At 54.9% G+C, this 17,154-nt stretch overlaps 1 protein-coding gene and 1 long non-coding RNA gene across 2 annotated transcripts; one reads left to right on the top strand and one right to left on the bottom strand.

The window, feature by feature from the left end:
• nelfe (negative elongation factor complex member E) lies at positions 1-17,000 on the bottom strand. Its single transcript, XM_069919606.1, has 10 exons — positions 16,872-17,000; positions 16,376-16,442; positions 14,541-14,686; positions 13,445-13,519; positions 11,704-11,741; positions 9,954-10,216; positions 9,037-9,172; positions 7,275-7,329; positions 3,915-4,017; positions 1-3,211 (listed from the first exon to the last, which is right to left on the bottom strand). Exons 1-10 carry the CDS (start codon positions 16,944-16,946, stop codon positions 3,135-3,137), a joined length of 1,035 nt encoding a protein of 344 aa, XP_069775707.1. The 5' UTR covers positions 16,947-17,000; the 3' UTR covers positions 1-3,134.
• On the top strand, positions 7,658-11,690 carry LOC138754789 (uncharacterized). Its single transcript, XR_011351930.1, has 2 exons — positions 7,658-8,189; positions 10,547-11,690. It is a non-coding gene; the product is annotated as an uncharacterized lncRNA (long non-coding RNA).
• Positions 17,001-17,154: the final 154 nt, after the last annotated feature.

Below are 17,154 nucleotides of genomic sequence, written 5' to 3'. Positions count from 1 at the left end.
TTGCGGAGCTTTTTTTTATTGGTAGTCCTTCGATTCAGACACACAAAATAAAAATCATACAACAGAAACCCGTGCGTGAATGGGTTTTAAGTGGGACAACCATTACACAGGGCGATCTCACACTCTCCACAGAAGAGACCTTGATTTAGTGACTGTTATCTGAACATTAATAAAAAACAAGAGATAGTTGTCGACTTCAGGAGGGCCTGGGGGGAGGGGAACGACAACCCGCTCCGCTGACCACTGACGGCTTGACCGTTGAGGTCAAGAGTATCAAGTACCTCAGAGTGCACTTGGCCAAGGGTCTCACCCGGACCCTTAACACCAGCTCCATGGCCAGGAAAGCCCAGCAGCGCCCCCACTTCCCACGAAGGCTGAGGAAAGTCCATCTCCCCCCCCCCCCCCCCTCGCTACATTCTAGAGGATGTATCGAGAGCATCCTGCATCACCGCCCGGTTTGGAAGCCGCACCCCCTCGGGCCGCAAAGCCCTGCAGAGGATCATGGAATCGGTGGAAAAGACCATCGGGGCCTCTCTTCCTACCACGAAGGACGTCGGCAACTCGATGCAGGAGAAAGGCAGTGAACAGGGTGAAGGTCTCCACGCCCCCCTCACGTAAACTGTTCTCCCTTCTACCATCTGGTAGGAGGTACTGTCGCACTCAGGCCCACATGTCCAGAGTGGACAACAGTTTTATCCCCTCCCAAGCCAACAGGCTCCTGAATTCCAAGAACATATTTATGTAAGTTAGAAGTTAAACACTGTATACGTGGACTTTTACTGCATACGTCCTAATAATTAATATGTTTAACTTCTATTCTGACATATTTATGTAAATCTGCTCATGGTCCTGGAGAAACGTGATCTTGTCTTTACCGTGCAAGCACCATATGAACAATAATAAAGGTGACCTGACTTGTAATGGCTGGAGTGGATGACCAGGACGACTAAGTGTCTTGTCGTGATCTTAGTGCTCCACAACGCCTGCTGGGCCATCCTTCTTGACCGATGGACCATTCATCAGTCTCCTCCGCTCAATCCATCAGGGCCAGACTTCACACACTGGGACAGAGTGATCCCCTACCTCACTGGGGGTTGTAGGCTCATCGGTTTAGGCTCACCTGGTTTAGCCCGTCTGCCGAGACGGCTTGCCAGGGTGTGGCCACTGCACGTGCGACAGCAACTTGGAGCCACAGGTGAGAGCTGAGTGCCAGGAGGGGACAAGCTGCCTGAAAGGGCCCCACCTCCCTCCCCACCGCCACCAGAGGGGCTACCCCTCCCTAGCCAGCCCGAGGGGAGATAGGCAATTTAAAAATGCAGGATGCTCACCCCTTACCCATTCTCATCCCCCCCCTCTGCTGCCCCTGGTGATTCCATTATGCCCACATTTTACCAATTGGATCCCCTCTCGTTTCAGATCCATCTGGTCTCATCGGTCCTTCACCATTCCCCGTCTCCATTATTACCCCACTGATCACAGCGCCTGATAGCCTGAATAAGCCTGGGATTGTCTCATCTCGAAAGCTGAGCAGGCTCGGGCCTGGTCAGTACTTGGAAGGGAGACCGTCGAGGAAGAAGGTTACTGTGAGGGGGCGCTGGATAAAGTGGCGACTCTGTCTGCCTTACAGTGGACAAAAGTTAAACAATTTCATGTCTCTTACATTCTAAATGTTGTATTACATGACAATAATGGAACCTTAACCTTACAGGTCTCCACATTACTCTCCCACATCCTGTCTGACTCATTGCCCTCTGCATGACCACCCCTTTTTCTCCTCCTTTCATCCGGCACCTGCCAATCTGCTGTCTCTGCCTCCTACCTCCTCCTCACCAACCATCCATCATCCTTCACCCCACCCCATCGATCACTCTTCCCACCTCCCCAACCCCGTCATTATCCTGGCCCTCTCCCCTCAGTTGAGAGCAGGGCAGAGCAGGTCACTTTGAGCGGTTCATTTATTTACCATTAGGGCAGGGGTGAAGGGGGTCTGGAGCGGGAGCTGCAGAGCGCAGTACGGGACGTTTATAATCATTCGGCGATGAGCTGCTGCTGAGGGTCCAGGCACCCTGTACAGGACCGGACAGTGGGCAGAAAGGATCCGGGGGGGGAGCAGGGCACTGAGCTGGAGAGTTGGGCCACCTCCACAGTGACCCTCCTCACCTGGCAGAGGATCCACCTGGACGCCCGCAACCTCAGAACTCCAAATCTGTCCTGCATCAGACCCTCCCTCTCCTCCTGTGCTTGATTCTGCAGAGTAGACCCTACCAAACCCACCATCCCCACCCCCCAACCAATGTTAGGAGGTCACAGGGGGTCAACCATCTCTTGCATCAAGCCCCAAAGACTCTGGGAGGAAGCATCAAAATAGAGGTGTGAACATGGTACATTGGGAAACATTTTGGATGTGGGGTGGGGGGGGCGGAGGGATTTGAATGGGGGAAACTGGGGAATAGCAGGGATGAAGGCTGTAAAGCAGTGGTTTTCAAACTTTTTCTTTCCACTCACGCTCCACCTGAAATAATCCCTAAGCCAGAGGTGGCCTGTCATTAGTGAGGGATAGCTTCATCTGGGATGTGGGTGGAAAGAAAAAGGTTTGAAAACCACTGGAGCAGTGGTTCTCAACCTTTTTCTCTCTCACCCATTTGCCATGTGAAGCAATCCCTTACTAATCACAGAGCGTACGGATTGCTTAAGGTGGTCAGTGAGTGGGAAGGGAAGGCTGAGAACCACTGCTCTAGACCCAATTGTCACTGAAATATTTTGCTGTAGACAATTTGTCATAGGCCAATTTCCTTTGGAGCAATGAACCTGTGCACATAACGAGCCAATGAAGGACAATTAAAACAGTGGTTTTCAAACTTTTTTGTTCCGCCCACACACCACCTTAACCAATCCCTTCCTAATCACAGAGCACTGCTGGCATAGGGATTACTTCCGGTGGGATGTGAGAGGAAAGAAAAAGTTCAAGAACCACAGCAACAGAGGAAGCAGCACAGAATTTTTGGAGGGGGGCGGTGGGAGCAGCAGGGGAAAGGGTAGGGCAGTCAGCTGGGAAGGCAGAGCTCATCCAGTGTTGGATATTTTGGACCAGACCGATCGTCATCTTCTTTCACACCCCGTCACTCCCAGACCAACTAGCCCAGGTAGTCCTCGCTGTAGACCACTTGGCTCCGCTTGTCCCTGTGGGATCCCTTGGCACTGTTCTGGACCGCTGCAAGGAGGGAGGGAAAGTATCTGCTTAGTACAGGTGGACGCTCCCCTCACCCCCTCCCACTGAATCCAAGGCTCGAGGCAGAGTGGCACAACGGGATCCTTTGAGAGAGGGCTCTCGTGGGAGACCAGGGAGGAGAGCAGCAGTGCCCCACCAGGGTCACGGAGAAATGATAGGTGCCGGATAGAGGGCCTGGGAAAGGGGTTTACTCTTCCACAGAGAGATTTTAAATTTAAACATTTAGCACAGTAATAGGCCATTTCTGCCCACGAGCCATACCATCTAATTTACACCCAACCCCCCAGAACATTTCGAACGGTGGGAGGAAACCAGAGCCCCCGGGGAAAACCCAGGCAGACAGGGAGAACACACAAACTCCTTATAGATAGCGTGGCATTCGAACCCCGGCTCCGACTTCTTGCGCTGTAACAGCGTAGTGCTTACCGTACCGCCCAAATGATCTCTCCCAAGCCATAACCACTGAGACTCTGAAAAGATTTCCAGTCAGGACACGGAGGTGAGCCATGGGTTGGAACCGAGGGGGCTTTCGACTTCATTCAGGGATGAGTTCACCACCCATACCTCCCTTGGCCATACCCGCCGAGCAAGGATCTTCTCCCCAAACCCTCCCAAACGTTTCAATCCTCTCCCACCGAGCATCTTCGGGCCCAGCGGGTTGGGAGAGATCAGGCACTGCACTTACCCAGGCTGCCCCAGACTGATTTCTTGGTGGCCGTTTCCAGCATCAGCTGCTTGCGCGCGATCATCACCTTCAGGTGGACCGTCCCCACCCTTCTGCTGTTCAACTGTGGTGGGAACAGAGAGACAGAGTTTCAACCTCAAATATCCAGGCTGGTTGGCTGAGGGGGGAAAACGCATCCACCCCTCACCCCGCCAAAGTCCCCCAAAATAATTGAGAACGCCCTATCTGGCCGTGAGACAAGCATAGGATTGGAAGTAAATACAGAGGGTCATCAAAATGAGCAAGAAAATCACTTGCGTCTCCCTTTCCTCTGAAGATGGCATTCATTGGGAATGAATAAACAGGGCTCAAATAATTATTGTGGATCTTTTCTATCCAGTGCACACATCCCCCAGGAGTAGCGAAAATATCACATTGCTGATAGAATAAACTACATATAAGCTGGACAAGGATACTTTGAGTGGGGGGGGAAAATCGGTGCAAAGTATGTTGTTTACTCTTTGTTTGTACCCCTCACTCCTGCCAGCATAAGACAACAAAGAAGTGACTGGATGCTTGTTGGCTCCGTTGCTGTTTTATTACTGCGCGGGCTGACCTCAGGTCTGCAGATGCTGTGCTGGGCGCCCTCTGGCCGCAAGGCATTAACATTGACTTCCCCGTGTTTAGTTGAGGAACCCTCTTCTTCCCCTTCGCTATGTCTCTCTCTTCCCTGACTACGATCACAGAGCCAAAATGGATTCTCATCACATCCAATTAACAGCTTCGGCTGGTCTGGACTCCCCGTTCTCCAGACGCCTGTCTGCTTTTTGCTTAAACCTTGAGGAAGGGCTCAGGCCCAAAATGTCTCCTATGGTCGCCTCAGGACCGGCTGAGATCCCTCAGCATTTCTGCTTATTTTGTCCACAGTAAGGCCAATGCTCATGAATCTTCCACATCTCCCCCGCAGTTGGACAGTCTGTGCACTTTCTTGGTCTGAGCCAGAATTGAGAGGTCCATGTAAAAGCCAGACCTCAAGGGACACACAGAGTCCCTGCAGAGTGGAGGGTGAGGCTCAGGGAACAATGCTCTGTGGAAGGGGCTGGGTCAAGGCAATACTCTGCCTCGCAGTGATGAGGGTGCTCAGCTTCCCATGGTCACCGCGAAGAGGGGCAGGGCAATGCCCACCCCTCAACTGATGGCCATGGGAATCATGGCAAATGGGACACCAGTATTGGTGTAAAGTGATGGGACAGTCTGCAAGGTTTTTTTTTTTTGCTTTTTAAGCATGAAATAATGTTTAATTCTCACCAAAAACATCAACCCCCCCCCCCTGCGCAAGCTCCCTTCCCTGTCTCTCCCTTAACCCCCCCACAGAGCATGCTCCTTGCACCTACCCCACCTGCCCCCGTGTTGTACTCCCCTCCCCGCCCCCTCTACCCTGACATGCACTGCCCACCCTTACCCTCTCAGCATGCACTCCCCAACTCTCCCCTCCCATCCCACCCTTCGCCTGTCCCTTTCCCCTCTCTCCCCTCCCCTATCCTCTCCCCTTCCTACCTTCCCCCTCCTTCACCTTTCCCCTCCTCACCCCCTCCCCTCATCCCCTTTCCTTTTCCTTCCCCCCTTGTCCTCACCCAACCCCTAACCCCCCTCTCCTTTCCCTTCCCCTTTCCTCCTGCCCTCTTCCTCCCATTTCCCCTCCCCTCTCCCTTCACCCTCCTCTCCCCACTCCCCTCCCCACTCCCCCTTCCCCCACCCCTTCCATCTCGCCTCCTCCCCTATCCCTCTCTCCTTTCTTCCTGCCCTCTTCCTCCCATTCCCCTCCCCTTTCCCCATCCACTTACCCCCTTTCCCACCATTCCCATTCCCCCACACCCTCTTCCCCCCACTCCCCTTTCACCCCCACCCCCCTTCTGCCCACTCCCACCACTTCCCCCTTCTGCCCACTCCCACACACTCCACCCCCTTCCCCCCACTCCCCCCTTCCCCCCACTCCCCCCTTCCCCCCCCTCCCCCCTTCCCCCCCCTCCCCCCCACCCCCCCTTCCCCCACACCGCACTTGCCCTCTCCGACCCCGTCCTTCCCCTCCCCTCCGTCCCCTCCCCTCCTTCCTTCCCCTACCCTCCTTCCTTCCCTCTCCTTCCCCCACCCCCTCCCTCTTGGTCCCTCCCCTATTCCCCCTCCCCTTTCCTCCTGCCCTCTTCCTCCCATTCCCCCTCCCCTCACTCCCCCTTCCCCCACCCCTTTCCTCCTGCCCTCTTCCTCCCATTCCCCTCCCCTCACTCCCCCTTCCCCCACCCCCCTCGCCCCCTTCCCCCACTCCACCTCACCCCCCTTCCCCCACTCCATCCCCCACCCACACCCCCTCCCTCCCACCCATTCCCTCCCCTCCCTTCCCCCTTCCACCGCTCCCCCTCCTTCCCCCACCTCCTTCCTCCCAGCCCCTTCCCCCCCTCCTTCCTCCCAACCCCTTCCCCCACCCCCTTCCCCCTCCCTCCTTCCCCCACCCCCTTCCCCTCCCTCCTTCCCCCACCCCCTTCCTCCTTCCCTCCCCCACCCCCTTCCCCCTCCCTCCTTCCCCCACCCCCTTCCCCCTCCCTCCTTCTCCCACCCCCTTCCCCCTCCCTCCCCCACCCCTTTCCCCCTCCCTCCTTCCCCCACACCTTCCTTCCACACTCCTTCCCCACCCCTCCTTCCATCCTCTCCCTCCCTCCCCTATCCCCCTCTCCTTTCCTTCCCCCCACTCCCCTTCCCCCTTTTTCCTCTCCTCTTCCCTTTTTCCCTCTCTCCCCTCTTCTCCCTCCACCCTGCAGTTTGCTGACAACCCTGTCGATCATCCAGCGAGGGTTTGTTGTTCATTAGCGACAGGAGCCATTTGCTGTTGTTTTGCGAAGATGTTTGTTGAACGAGTCACACAGCAGCTGCGGAAACCCACCGCCAGCCTGTTGGGGTGGTTCGTCAAAAAGTTCTTGGAGAGTAACCGAATCTTGGAGGCAACTGCAGTGAATGTGTGCGATATCCAGCCCGACAATGTGGTCCTGGAACTCGGCTTTGGACCGGGCTTGGGGCTGCAAGAAGCCGCCCGACGCCTCACTCACCCCGCGGGGAAACTGTATGGCCTCGATATCTCGGAATACATGTATAACACGGCCAGCGAGAGGCTGAAGGCGGAGATTCAGGCGGGGAAGGTGACTCTGTTTCTGGGCAGCGTGGAGCACATTCCTCTGGGGGACAGCACGTTGGACCGGGTTTATCACTGCCCAGTCTGCAAGGTTTTAAGGTTCGGACGGTGTTCACTCAGCAGGGTGGGGGGAGTGGGGGTTCAGGGCGGTGGCAGCTCCGCCTGGGACGGCTTCCTGGTCCTTCCCAACGCTTCCTTACCTCGGCAATGGCCTGGTCTGCAGATTCCATCGTCTCGAAGGTTACAAAGGCACAGCTGTGCGAGAGGAACAGACACAGATCAGCACAGGACGCACTGCGGGGACTCTGAGCGGGCGGGGAGAGGGAAAAATCGGCAGTGCCTCAGGTGGAGAGGTGGGATAGAGGGGAGATGGGTCTGTGGCCATGAGGGTACACCAGGTGAACGGTCATGCTTCAGAGGTAACCTCTAGCAGCTCAGGGGTGATAGCAGGACAGGGATTATGGCCCACTCCCAACTTGTGTGAACAACGGCATCTTGGTAATAATCCAGTGATCAGTGGTGGGGGGGGGGGGGGGGCAGAATTAGAGGTGAAGAGGGTGGGCAACTTTAAATTCAGAGGACCTGTCCTGGACACACTATGAAGAAACCTCTCCATGGATTGTCACCTTGATGCATCGGAGAAGCTTGTGTGGTCCCGAGAGCGATGCTGTGCTCCTGGTCGGGCCACTCTCGGCGGTAAAGGTCGAGGGGGGAGGTCCCTGACAAAGAACAATCCAACCAGGATCTCAATGGGTGGTACAAGCGGACGAAGTTACTCTGAACTCAATGGCAACAAGTCCATCAGCTCTGACCGTTGTGGTTTCCATGCCATTGGGACTAGTTGGCTGGTTTATGAAGCACCTTCTTGGAGCACAACATTAAGCAAATACAAGCCCAGGTGTCTCGTTCTGTGGGCCAATCTCCCGAGAGCACATTAATAGATAGACGGAATGAAGGCCATTGTCCTCGACCCCAAGGGATAGCCATGACGTTTGGAAGTTCAGAGTAGCATCGGAAACCTTGGCAAATGGCGACAGAAGGGCTGTGGATTGTGCGCCGACTGGTTGCATCACTGCCTGGGGCGCCAATGCCGAGTTAAAAGAATCCTACAAAAGGTAGTAGACAGCTCCAATAGTTTCCTCCCTCCCACTCTCCACCCATAACCCTCCAACTTCCTCACATCCATCTATACATCCAATCTTCTCTTAAATGACAGAAGGGACCCTGCCATAACTATCTCCTCTGAAGATCATTCCATTCTGCCACCACTCTCTGTGATAAGCATCCTCTAATATTTCTCCTAAAGTTTTGTCCCCTTACCCTTAACTTATGCCCTCTCGTTCCAACCTCCTTGCCCTCAGGGGAAAGAGTTTACTCACGTCTAGAATATCTATTCCCTTCATAATTTTAAAAACCTCTATCAAATCCCTTCTCAACCGTCTACGTTCCAATCAATAAAGTCCCAGTCTCCTTAATCTTTCTCCATACTCTAGATGCTGTAAGCCAAGTAACATCCTTGTAAATCTTCTCTGCACCCTCTCCACCTTGTCTATATCCTTGTCAAAGGCATCTGGGAAGTCAAACTGAAAATTCACCTGCAGGAGCACATGAGAAGAGGGGGAGTGTTTTCATCGCGCATCCTCTGAACTCCCCTTCACCTGCAGGAACACACACGGCTTCTCAGTGGCTAGCATCAAACAGAGTCCCTGGAGGGAGACGGGTGGGTTGCCTGAGTTCAGGGAGTGGCAAGGACGGAGCCCATGGATGGAGGTGAGTGTGCAGGATGGAGGGGAGGGAGCCAGGTGGGTAAGGGTGGGGTGAGAGAGAGAGAGAGAGAGAGAGAGAGCAGCAGGGGCCGGTCCCAGTGACGGGGTCCGCAGGAGGTGGTGGGTGGGCGGGGGAGGGCGAAAGGATGCGGGTGGAGGGAGAGAGGGGACTGCCTCACAACACTGAAGCACTCACTTCCTGGGACTGTCCATGGTCAGGTTGATGATGGTGCCGAAGTGCGAGAAGGATTCCTTCAGCATCTCCTCAGTCATGCCCATGCCATGTACATAGATGGTGTTCCCCTTGCGGGGAGCTCGGAAAGAGTCTGTCCCTGTGGGTGGGGGAAGCACAAGGAGAGATAAACAGAAGCAGGAGGATCAGCACCCCATCCCAATCTCCTGGGACTTTGGACCATGAACCTCTACCTCAGGACCCTGTCAATAACCTATGGGACACCCCCCTCCTCAAGGCAACAATCAAATTCTACCTTCTCTCGGGACCATGACTGCCCTCTATCCCATTCTCCCACCCATGGGTCAGAGGGCTGATGCTTCCATTCCTTGCCCTGGGCTGTTCCTGGCGGCACCCTGCCTGCAACAGTCTGACCAGGGGTCAAAGCCAGCACTGGCCCTCTTACCCCTGACCACATCCAGGTGGCCGGCTAGCCATGGGTCGCATTCCCTTGAGAGGCTGCTGGCTCAAGTCCCAGCTGGTGACAGGGGTACGTCGATTCAAGTTCAGGTTCTGGGCTCTGAGGATTGGATGAGACAGTGGCAGCTTGGGATGCAACTGAACTAAACCTCTGCTGCTCGTCTGGAGGGATGGAGACTCTCTGCAGTCCCTACATCTGTGACCCGATTGGGATCCAGGTCTCACTTCCATCCCCGATCCAAACCCCTACCCCAGTCGTTTCCATGCCTGAGGTTTGAGCAGATCTTGCCTGCTGAAAACCATGGATAGATTCGGAGCACAGGGGAACCTTGAGATCTGGCTAAAATCCACGGTTGTGGTCTTGACCAGCAGACAAGAAGGAGGGGGGTAAAATGGTCAACTCTCCCTCCTGTTTGTCAGGTGCTTGCATTGCCAGAAATGACAAAAGGAAGTTTACTTACTTCTGCAGGGGACGTCACGGTCCCTGTCGCGATCCCGATCTCTGTCCCGGTCCCTTCCACGGTCTCGTTCCCTGTCCCTTTCCCGATCACGGTCTCTGTCCCGGTCCCGCTCTCTGTCCCGGTCCCGACCCCTGTCCCGGTCTCTCCGCTCGACGTCCCGTTCCGTGTCCCGGAAGCTCTCACGATCCAGCTCCTTGCCAGAGTCCCGATCGTCGTCCCGATCTTTGTCGGCGTCTCGCACCCGGTCACTGGAACTGACGAAGCTGTGGTGAGAGCGAGACCTCCCATTAACCCTTCACCCATCCACACTTCCCAAGGTCAATGAAGGTGCTTCATCCCCATGGAAGTACCCGCAATCCTAAACTCACCGCAAGCCAGGATGTTCTGCTTTGGTACATCCAACGTTAATGGCACTAAGTGCCCAGGAACTGGGTGCAGGTTAAACCCACATGAGGAAATTCTGGACTGATGCCACAAATCCATATGTTTAATATGCCCAGTGCAAAATGATTCATGTGTACCCCATCTACAAAATGTACTACAGTCACTCCAGATGACAACTGCACTCCCTAAACACATTCTCTCCCTCAAAGGCACAACTGGTTGCAGGTCCCATTCCATCCTGACTTGGAAACAAAACAATGGACAACAAATTTCTTCAGAAGGTTTGCTTCCTGGAGAAAAAAAAAACTGGGATTATGACAGGCAACCTCAAGCTGAACACAAAGATAATTTCAGGTTTGCTGGATTGCAAGAAGTTGGAGAAACATTAAATTAACTTTTATTGAACCAAGATTCAAGCGGGCAAGAAGTGCTCCCGAAGGGCCTTCAGGCCCTGAAGGCTTCCTGATCGGGTCGGAGGTCTGGACCTGTAGCATGGGTTGCCGACGGATCTAACAGGAGACGGCGCAGCTGCGGGAGCACTAGAGACGAATCCACGGACACAGTGTCTCCGAAGGGACTCTCTCGCTTCTCTTTCTCCAGTTGCTAGGGGCGCTGGGCAATGGTCATGGATGGAGACCCTTTGTTTGCCTTGCAGCGGACAAAGGTTGAAGTGTATTGTGTATGTTATGTTTTTAAAGGGACCACTTGAAACAGCAGTCACCAGTGTCCCCCCCCTCACCGCCCCCTACTGGTCACCTTTCTATCCAGCATTCACCCAGCCCCCTGCAAGCGTCTCTGCTGTCTGCCCTGAACATGAGAACAAGGGCCATGCGCTGCAGGATTAAAAAGTTCTCAGGATCTCCTGTCCCAATGTCTGGGTTCCACCGGCCCTCTCTATGCCTGTAAAGGTTCAGCAATTTGCATTGCATCCTGCATCTTACATCTCGGGAGTGAGAGCCACGCTCGTATAAATCCCTCATTAGTTCTCTTTGGTCCGTCCCTCCTCAGATCTGTACCATCCCAGCCCATCCAACCTCCTTGCGAATCCTCTGCTCCATCATCTCCCACAGCGATGTGGGCCAGCAGTCCTCCCATTCTGAGCCCCAGCTGAGAAGCCAACGGTCTTCAACCCACAGCAGGACTGCTTCTCTCCCTACAGACACTTCCTGACCCGTCGTGTACTTCGTGCCATGGCAGTGCTGCAGAAATTTCTCACGCCACATTTCAGTGTCTTCCCCCCCCCACATTCATTGTGAAACCCCACACAATTTACCCTCCTCAAACAACTGCGTCCGAACGCATCCCACCACTCTCTTGTTAGAGAAAAGGAGTAAAGACAAACCTGACAGAAAATCATCTTGCGTACCTTTCATAAAGAGACTTGCGTTGTGGCCGCTTGGAGACCTGAGAAATCAAGACACACTGATCAGCGGCAGGACAGGGAGCAGAAGCTTATTGTAGCTGCAAACCACAGAGCGACTCGAGGCGGTGACTGACAAACTTTGAAAAGGACTCTGCCCACCAGTGGTAGCTCCTCACAGGAGGAATCACTCGTCCTGAGAATCAACCTGCTGAATCGTTTACAGAACCCAAGTCTATCCAGGAGAGTTCTCCCCAAAGAGCTTGCAAACCCACCAGGACTTCCAGTCCCTGTGGCTGACACAAAAAAGACCTCCTTGCAGAGGACAGAGTCTGCAGAGAGATATAGATAGGGTAAGTGAGTGGGCAAGGGTCTGGTACAATGTTGGTAAATGTGAGGGTATCCACTTTGGAAGGAAAAAGGGAAGATCAGATTATTATTTAAACAGGAAGCGATTGCAGAGCTCTGTTTAGAAGGACGCGGGAGGGCTTGTGCATGAATTGCAAAAGGCTGATTTGCAGGTGCAGCAGGCAGTCAAGAAGGCAAACGGAACGTTGGTCATCTTTGCCGGAGGGATGGAATTTAGGAGTGAGGGGGTTGTGCTGCATCCGTACAAGGTCCCGGCAAGGCCGCATCTGAGGAACCGCGTGCATTTACATGAGGAAGGATGTACTGGCTTTGGAGGCGGTCCAGAGGAAGTTCACCAGGTTGATTCCAGGGATGATGGAGTTGGCCTACAAGGAGAGATTGAGTCATCTGGGACTGTACCCACTGGAATTTAGAAGAATGAGAGGGGATCTTATAGAAACATATAAAATTATGAAAGGTATAGCTAAAATAGAGGTAGGTAAATTGTTTCCATTGGTGGGGGGAGACAGGAACAATGGGACACAGCCTCAAGTGAGGCTGTAGATTTAGGATGTAGATGAGGAGGAACTGTTTTTCCCAGAGGGAGGTGAATCTGTGGAATTCTCTGCCCATTGCAATAGTGGAAGCGACTTCAGTGAATGTTTTTAAGACAAGAATGGATAGATTTTTACATTGTAAGGGAATTAAGGGATATGGGGAGGTGGAGATGAGCCGATCATCAGATCAGCCATGATCACGTTGAATGGCAGAGCAGGTTCGACAGGCCGGATGGCCGACTCCAGCTGCTATTTCCGATGTGCATAAGACCAGGTACCAGCATTTCACCAAGATCTCCAATAACCCTCCCCCCCCACAATATAAACAGACCAGGCAGCAAAGAAAATAAACAGGGCAAATAACTTGGCACCAGCACCACACACTGAATCCAGCAAGTGAATCTGCAGGGGAGATGGAGAAAACCGCAGGACTCCTGGCACACAGCTCTGCACAGAACTGCTACCCTAGTAGTTGGTTAACTGCCCAAGACGTTACTCAGTCTGTCTCCTGTCTGGCTCTAGTGATGGGGGAGAAGGTACAGTAAAATCCCCGTTATCCTGAATTCAAGCAACTGGCAGACTCGAGCCATGGCAAAAAAAAAGCACGGAAACAGGTAAAAAAAAAACGGGTTTAAAATAGGTGCCAGTTTGTCAATCCACCCAATTTCAAGCAACTGTCAAATTCATTTATCCGGCACCTACTAATCCCCCATAGGAACTGGATACCGGGGGGGGGGGTTGGGGGAGGGGGTTTACTGCATAATCTATAATGTCAATGGTGCAGAACAATTTTAAGGCAACAGCCACTCGCCCTGATTCCCTCACAAACCTGCAGAACTGACCTCCAGGTTATCGTCATCGGCAGAGACGCTACGCTGAAAGGGCTGGAAGGACGGGGTCGGCCCCTTCTCCGGATCCTGTGGAGGGGACGAACATAGAAAACATCACAAGGGCAATACGATCCCAGGTTCTGCAGCGTGAACCCACCCACTGCTGGCAAGGGAGGCGGTGTTAACAGGGAGGGGCATCCAGAGCTGGGGGAAGGCAATGGGGTGGGGGAGGTGGGAAGAAGTTTTTGTGGGGTGGGGAGGGGGGTGCTTAATGGAAACTGGAGAAGTCGACGGTAATGCCATCCAGTTGCCAGGTTTCCAAATGGAAGATGAGGTGTCGTTCCTCCAATTTGCAGGTGGTCTCAATCTGGCAGTGCATGAGACCATTGACAGAATGTCCGCAAGGGACTGGGGTGGGGATTTGAAATGGGTGGCCACTGGGAGATTCACACTATTGCAGTGAACAGAGCCGAGGTGCTCAACGTGATCTCCCAGTCTGTGTCCAGTCTCTCCGATGTAGAGGAGACCTCAGCGGGAGCCCCGGATGCAGTAGACGACCCCTGCAGATTCTGAGCGAAGTGGTGCTTCGCTTAGAAGGGCTGTTTTGGAGCCCCTGAATGGTGGTGGGGAGGGCACGCGGCTGCAAGTGGAGCATTCCTGTGGTCGCAGGGGTGGGTGCCAAGGGGTCAATTGGTAGGGAAGAGTGGACAAGGGAGTCATGGAGGGAGTGGAGAAGGAAAAATATGCGCCTGGCGGTGGGATCACGTAGCAGGTGGCGGAAATGATCGAGAAGGATATGTTGGACATGGAGAGGTGGTAGGTGAGGACAAGGGGAATCTTGGGGGGGGGGATTCAAAGCAGATATGCAGGCAATGGAGATGTGCAGGCGAGGGCTGAATTGATGGTGGTAGAGGGAAAGCCGTGTTGCTTGAAGGACGACTTCTCTGACAATCTCTCGTCCTGCAAGCAGATGCAATGGAGATAGAAGGGAATGGAATCCTTACAGGGATGAGGCGTGAAGGTGCGCAGTTGAGGCGGGTGTGTGGGAGTTAGTGGGTTTGCCGAAGATGCACGTCGAGAGCATCGTTGAAATAGAAGCTCCTCTCACCTTCAGCTTCCCTTCCAAGGTCCGTGAGCGCTTGAAGCCGGAGTTCTTGTTCTCGGCTTTGATGGCACTGATTGCCCCCGACTTCACCAGCATCTTCGCCTGCTCGGTGGCGGTAGCCGTGTCAATCAGGGGCTGATCTGAAAGTGCTGTGACAGGGAGAGAAGATACTCAGTGGCGCACCTGACCCTCGCACCAGGAGGACAGCTCCCACCAACAAGTCCCAGGGCAACGGGAGACGGGATTGCAGGGGGCGAGGATCTCATCGACACAACGTCTGAAAATTTAGATGGGATATTTCTCAATACAACAGGAGGTAAGGGAAAGTCCGAGTCTCCACTCCCATACCTTCCAAAAGGAAATGTCCCAAATAGATTCAGAGCAGAGAACAAATACAAATTGTAGAGGGGGGGAGGAGCGGATATCGGAAGGAAGAGGAGGAAGGAGGTATCGAGGGTGGGTGGAGCGGCTATCGGGTGAAGGCCACTCCAAGGGACAGGAGGGAGGGGATCTCCGGGGGAGGAGGAGGAGGGAGGGGGCACTCCGGGGGAGGAGGAGGAGGGAGGGGCTCTCCGGGGGAGGAGGAGGAGGGAGGGGCTCTCCGGGGGAGGAGGAGGAGGGAGGGGCTCTCCGGGGGAGGAGGAGGAGGGAGGGGCTCTCCGGGGGAGGAGGAGGAGGGAGGGGCTCTCCGGGGGAGGAGGAGGAGGGAGGGGCTCTCCGGGGGAGCAGGAGGAGGGAGGGGCTCTCCGGGGGGGAGCAGGAGGAGGGAGGGGCTCTCCGGGGGAGCAGGAGGAGGGAGGGGCTCTCCGGGGGGAGGAGGAGGAGGGAGGGGCTCTCCGGGGGAGGAGGAGGAGGGAGGGGCTCTCCGGGGGAGGAGGAGGAGGGAGGGGCTCTCCGGGGGAGGAGGAGGAGGGAGGGGCTCTCCGGGGGAGGAGGAGGAGGGAGGGGCTCTCCGGGGGGGGGAGGAGGGCCTCTCCGGGGGGGGGGGGAGGAGGGCCTCTCCGGGGGGGGGGAGGAGGGCCTCTCCGGGGGGGGGGAGGAGGGCCTCTCCGGGGGGGGGAGGAGGGCCTCTCCGGGGGGGGGGGAGGAGGGCCTCTCCGGGGGGGGGAGGAGGGCCTCTCCGGGGGGGGAGGAGGGCCTCTCCGGGGGAGTAGGAGGAGGAGGAGCAGGGCCGCTCTGGGGGAGGAGGAGGAGGAGAAGGAGGGCCTCTCTGGGGGGGGGGAGGAGGGCCTCTCGGGGGGGGGGAGGGCCTCTCGGGGGGGGGGGAGGGCCTCTCTGGGGGGGGGGGAGGGCCTCTCTGGGGGTGGAGGAGGGCCTCTCTGGGGGGGGAAGAGGGCCTCTCGGGGGGGGGGGGGGGAGGAGGGCCTCTCTGGGGGAGGAGGAGGGATTATCTGGGGGGAAGGAGGAGGGGCTAACCAAGGGAGGAGGAAGGGCTCCTTGAAACTGGGGGTGGGAGCACTGGGACAGGGAGTAAGCAGCATCGTGAACAGCATTCTTCAGGTGTGCCTGCAGACTCTATGTCAAAATGATTTTAAATGTTTTTACTCCCAAGATCATTCAATCACCCATCACCATTTTAAATATCTGGTGAATGTCAATTACAAAGAAAGGAAACATTGTCAGCACAATGCTGTTACGGCGCCAGCAACACGGGTCCTAATCCACTGCGGTTTGTACGGATTTTTTATGTTCTCCCCGTGTTTCCTTCGGGTGCTCTGCTTTCCTCACACCCTTCAAAAAATATGGGTGTTGTAGATCAATTGGTGTGTTGAGGGGGCAAGGGCTTGTGGGCCATTTGCTGTGGAGTTGACTAAAATTAAATTGAACAGAAAACTTACATCGCTTGATGCCACCCTGGCTGGTCTGAACACCTGAACTCTGCTTCTTCAAGGCCAACAAAGCCTTCTCTGTTGACAGACACCCCAAGATTAGGACCAGAGAGGCACTCTTATCCCCTACCTCAGCTATTCCCAGCCTGGTATCATCCCCAATAACTCTGCCTGACCAACAAGTAAATGGATCTCAGGGTTGCATGTGATGTCATGCATGTTGTCTGACAATCTGAATATCCCATACACCCTGCTGCCTCTGTTCCTTCCCAAATATGCACCCCCACCTCTCTCTCTCATTCAGGAAACTCCCCCTCACACCACCCCAGCACCCTGAACCCAAACCCTCCACCCTTATCCAGCCCTTGTATCATCCTCATCCAGCCCTTGTATCACCCTCATCCAGCCCTTGTATCACCCTCATCCAGCCCTTGTATCACCCTCCTCTCCACGAGCCTTCTCCTCCTCCCTCTTCCTTCCCCCCTCCCCCTCCAGCCTCCTCCACCTTTTTCTTCAGCTTATTGTACTTCCTCTGCAGGGCTTCCTCTTCTTCGCTTAGAGCAGCGGGGAAGAGGGCCATCGCACCTCCAGAGCATCCACGGCGAACAACAATGACGTCAGACCAGCCGATGACGTTATTTCCACTGGACCAGGATTCAATCCATCAGCGATCGGCTCGGCAGAGAGCTCTCCACAGCGGCAGTGTTGATCATTTTTCTTCTCCTTGGGATTCTAACATGATTTATTAAAGCTCCCGGACGTTTATTATCTGCATTGCATAACACGCA

Source organism: Narcine bancroftii, chromosome 2 (genome assembly GCF_036971445.1).
Source record: "Narcine bancroftii isolate sNarBan1 chromosome 2, sNarBan1.hap1, whole genome shotgun sequence".
In the NCBI taxonomy this organism is placed as follows: domain Eukaryota; kingdom Metazoa; phylum Chordata; class Chondrichthyes; order Torpediniformes; family Narcinidae; genus Narcine; species Narcine bancroftii.
This window is presented reverse-complemented; position numbering and strand designations above follow the sequence as displayed.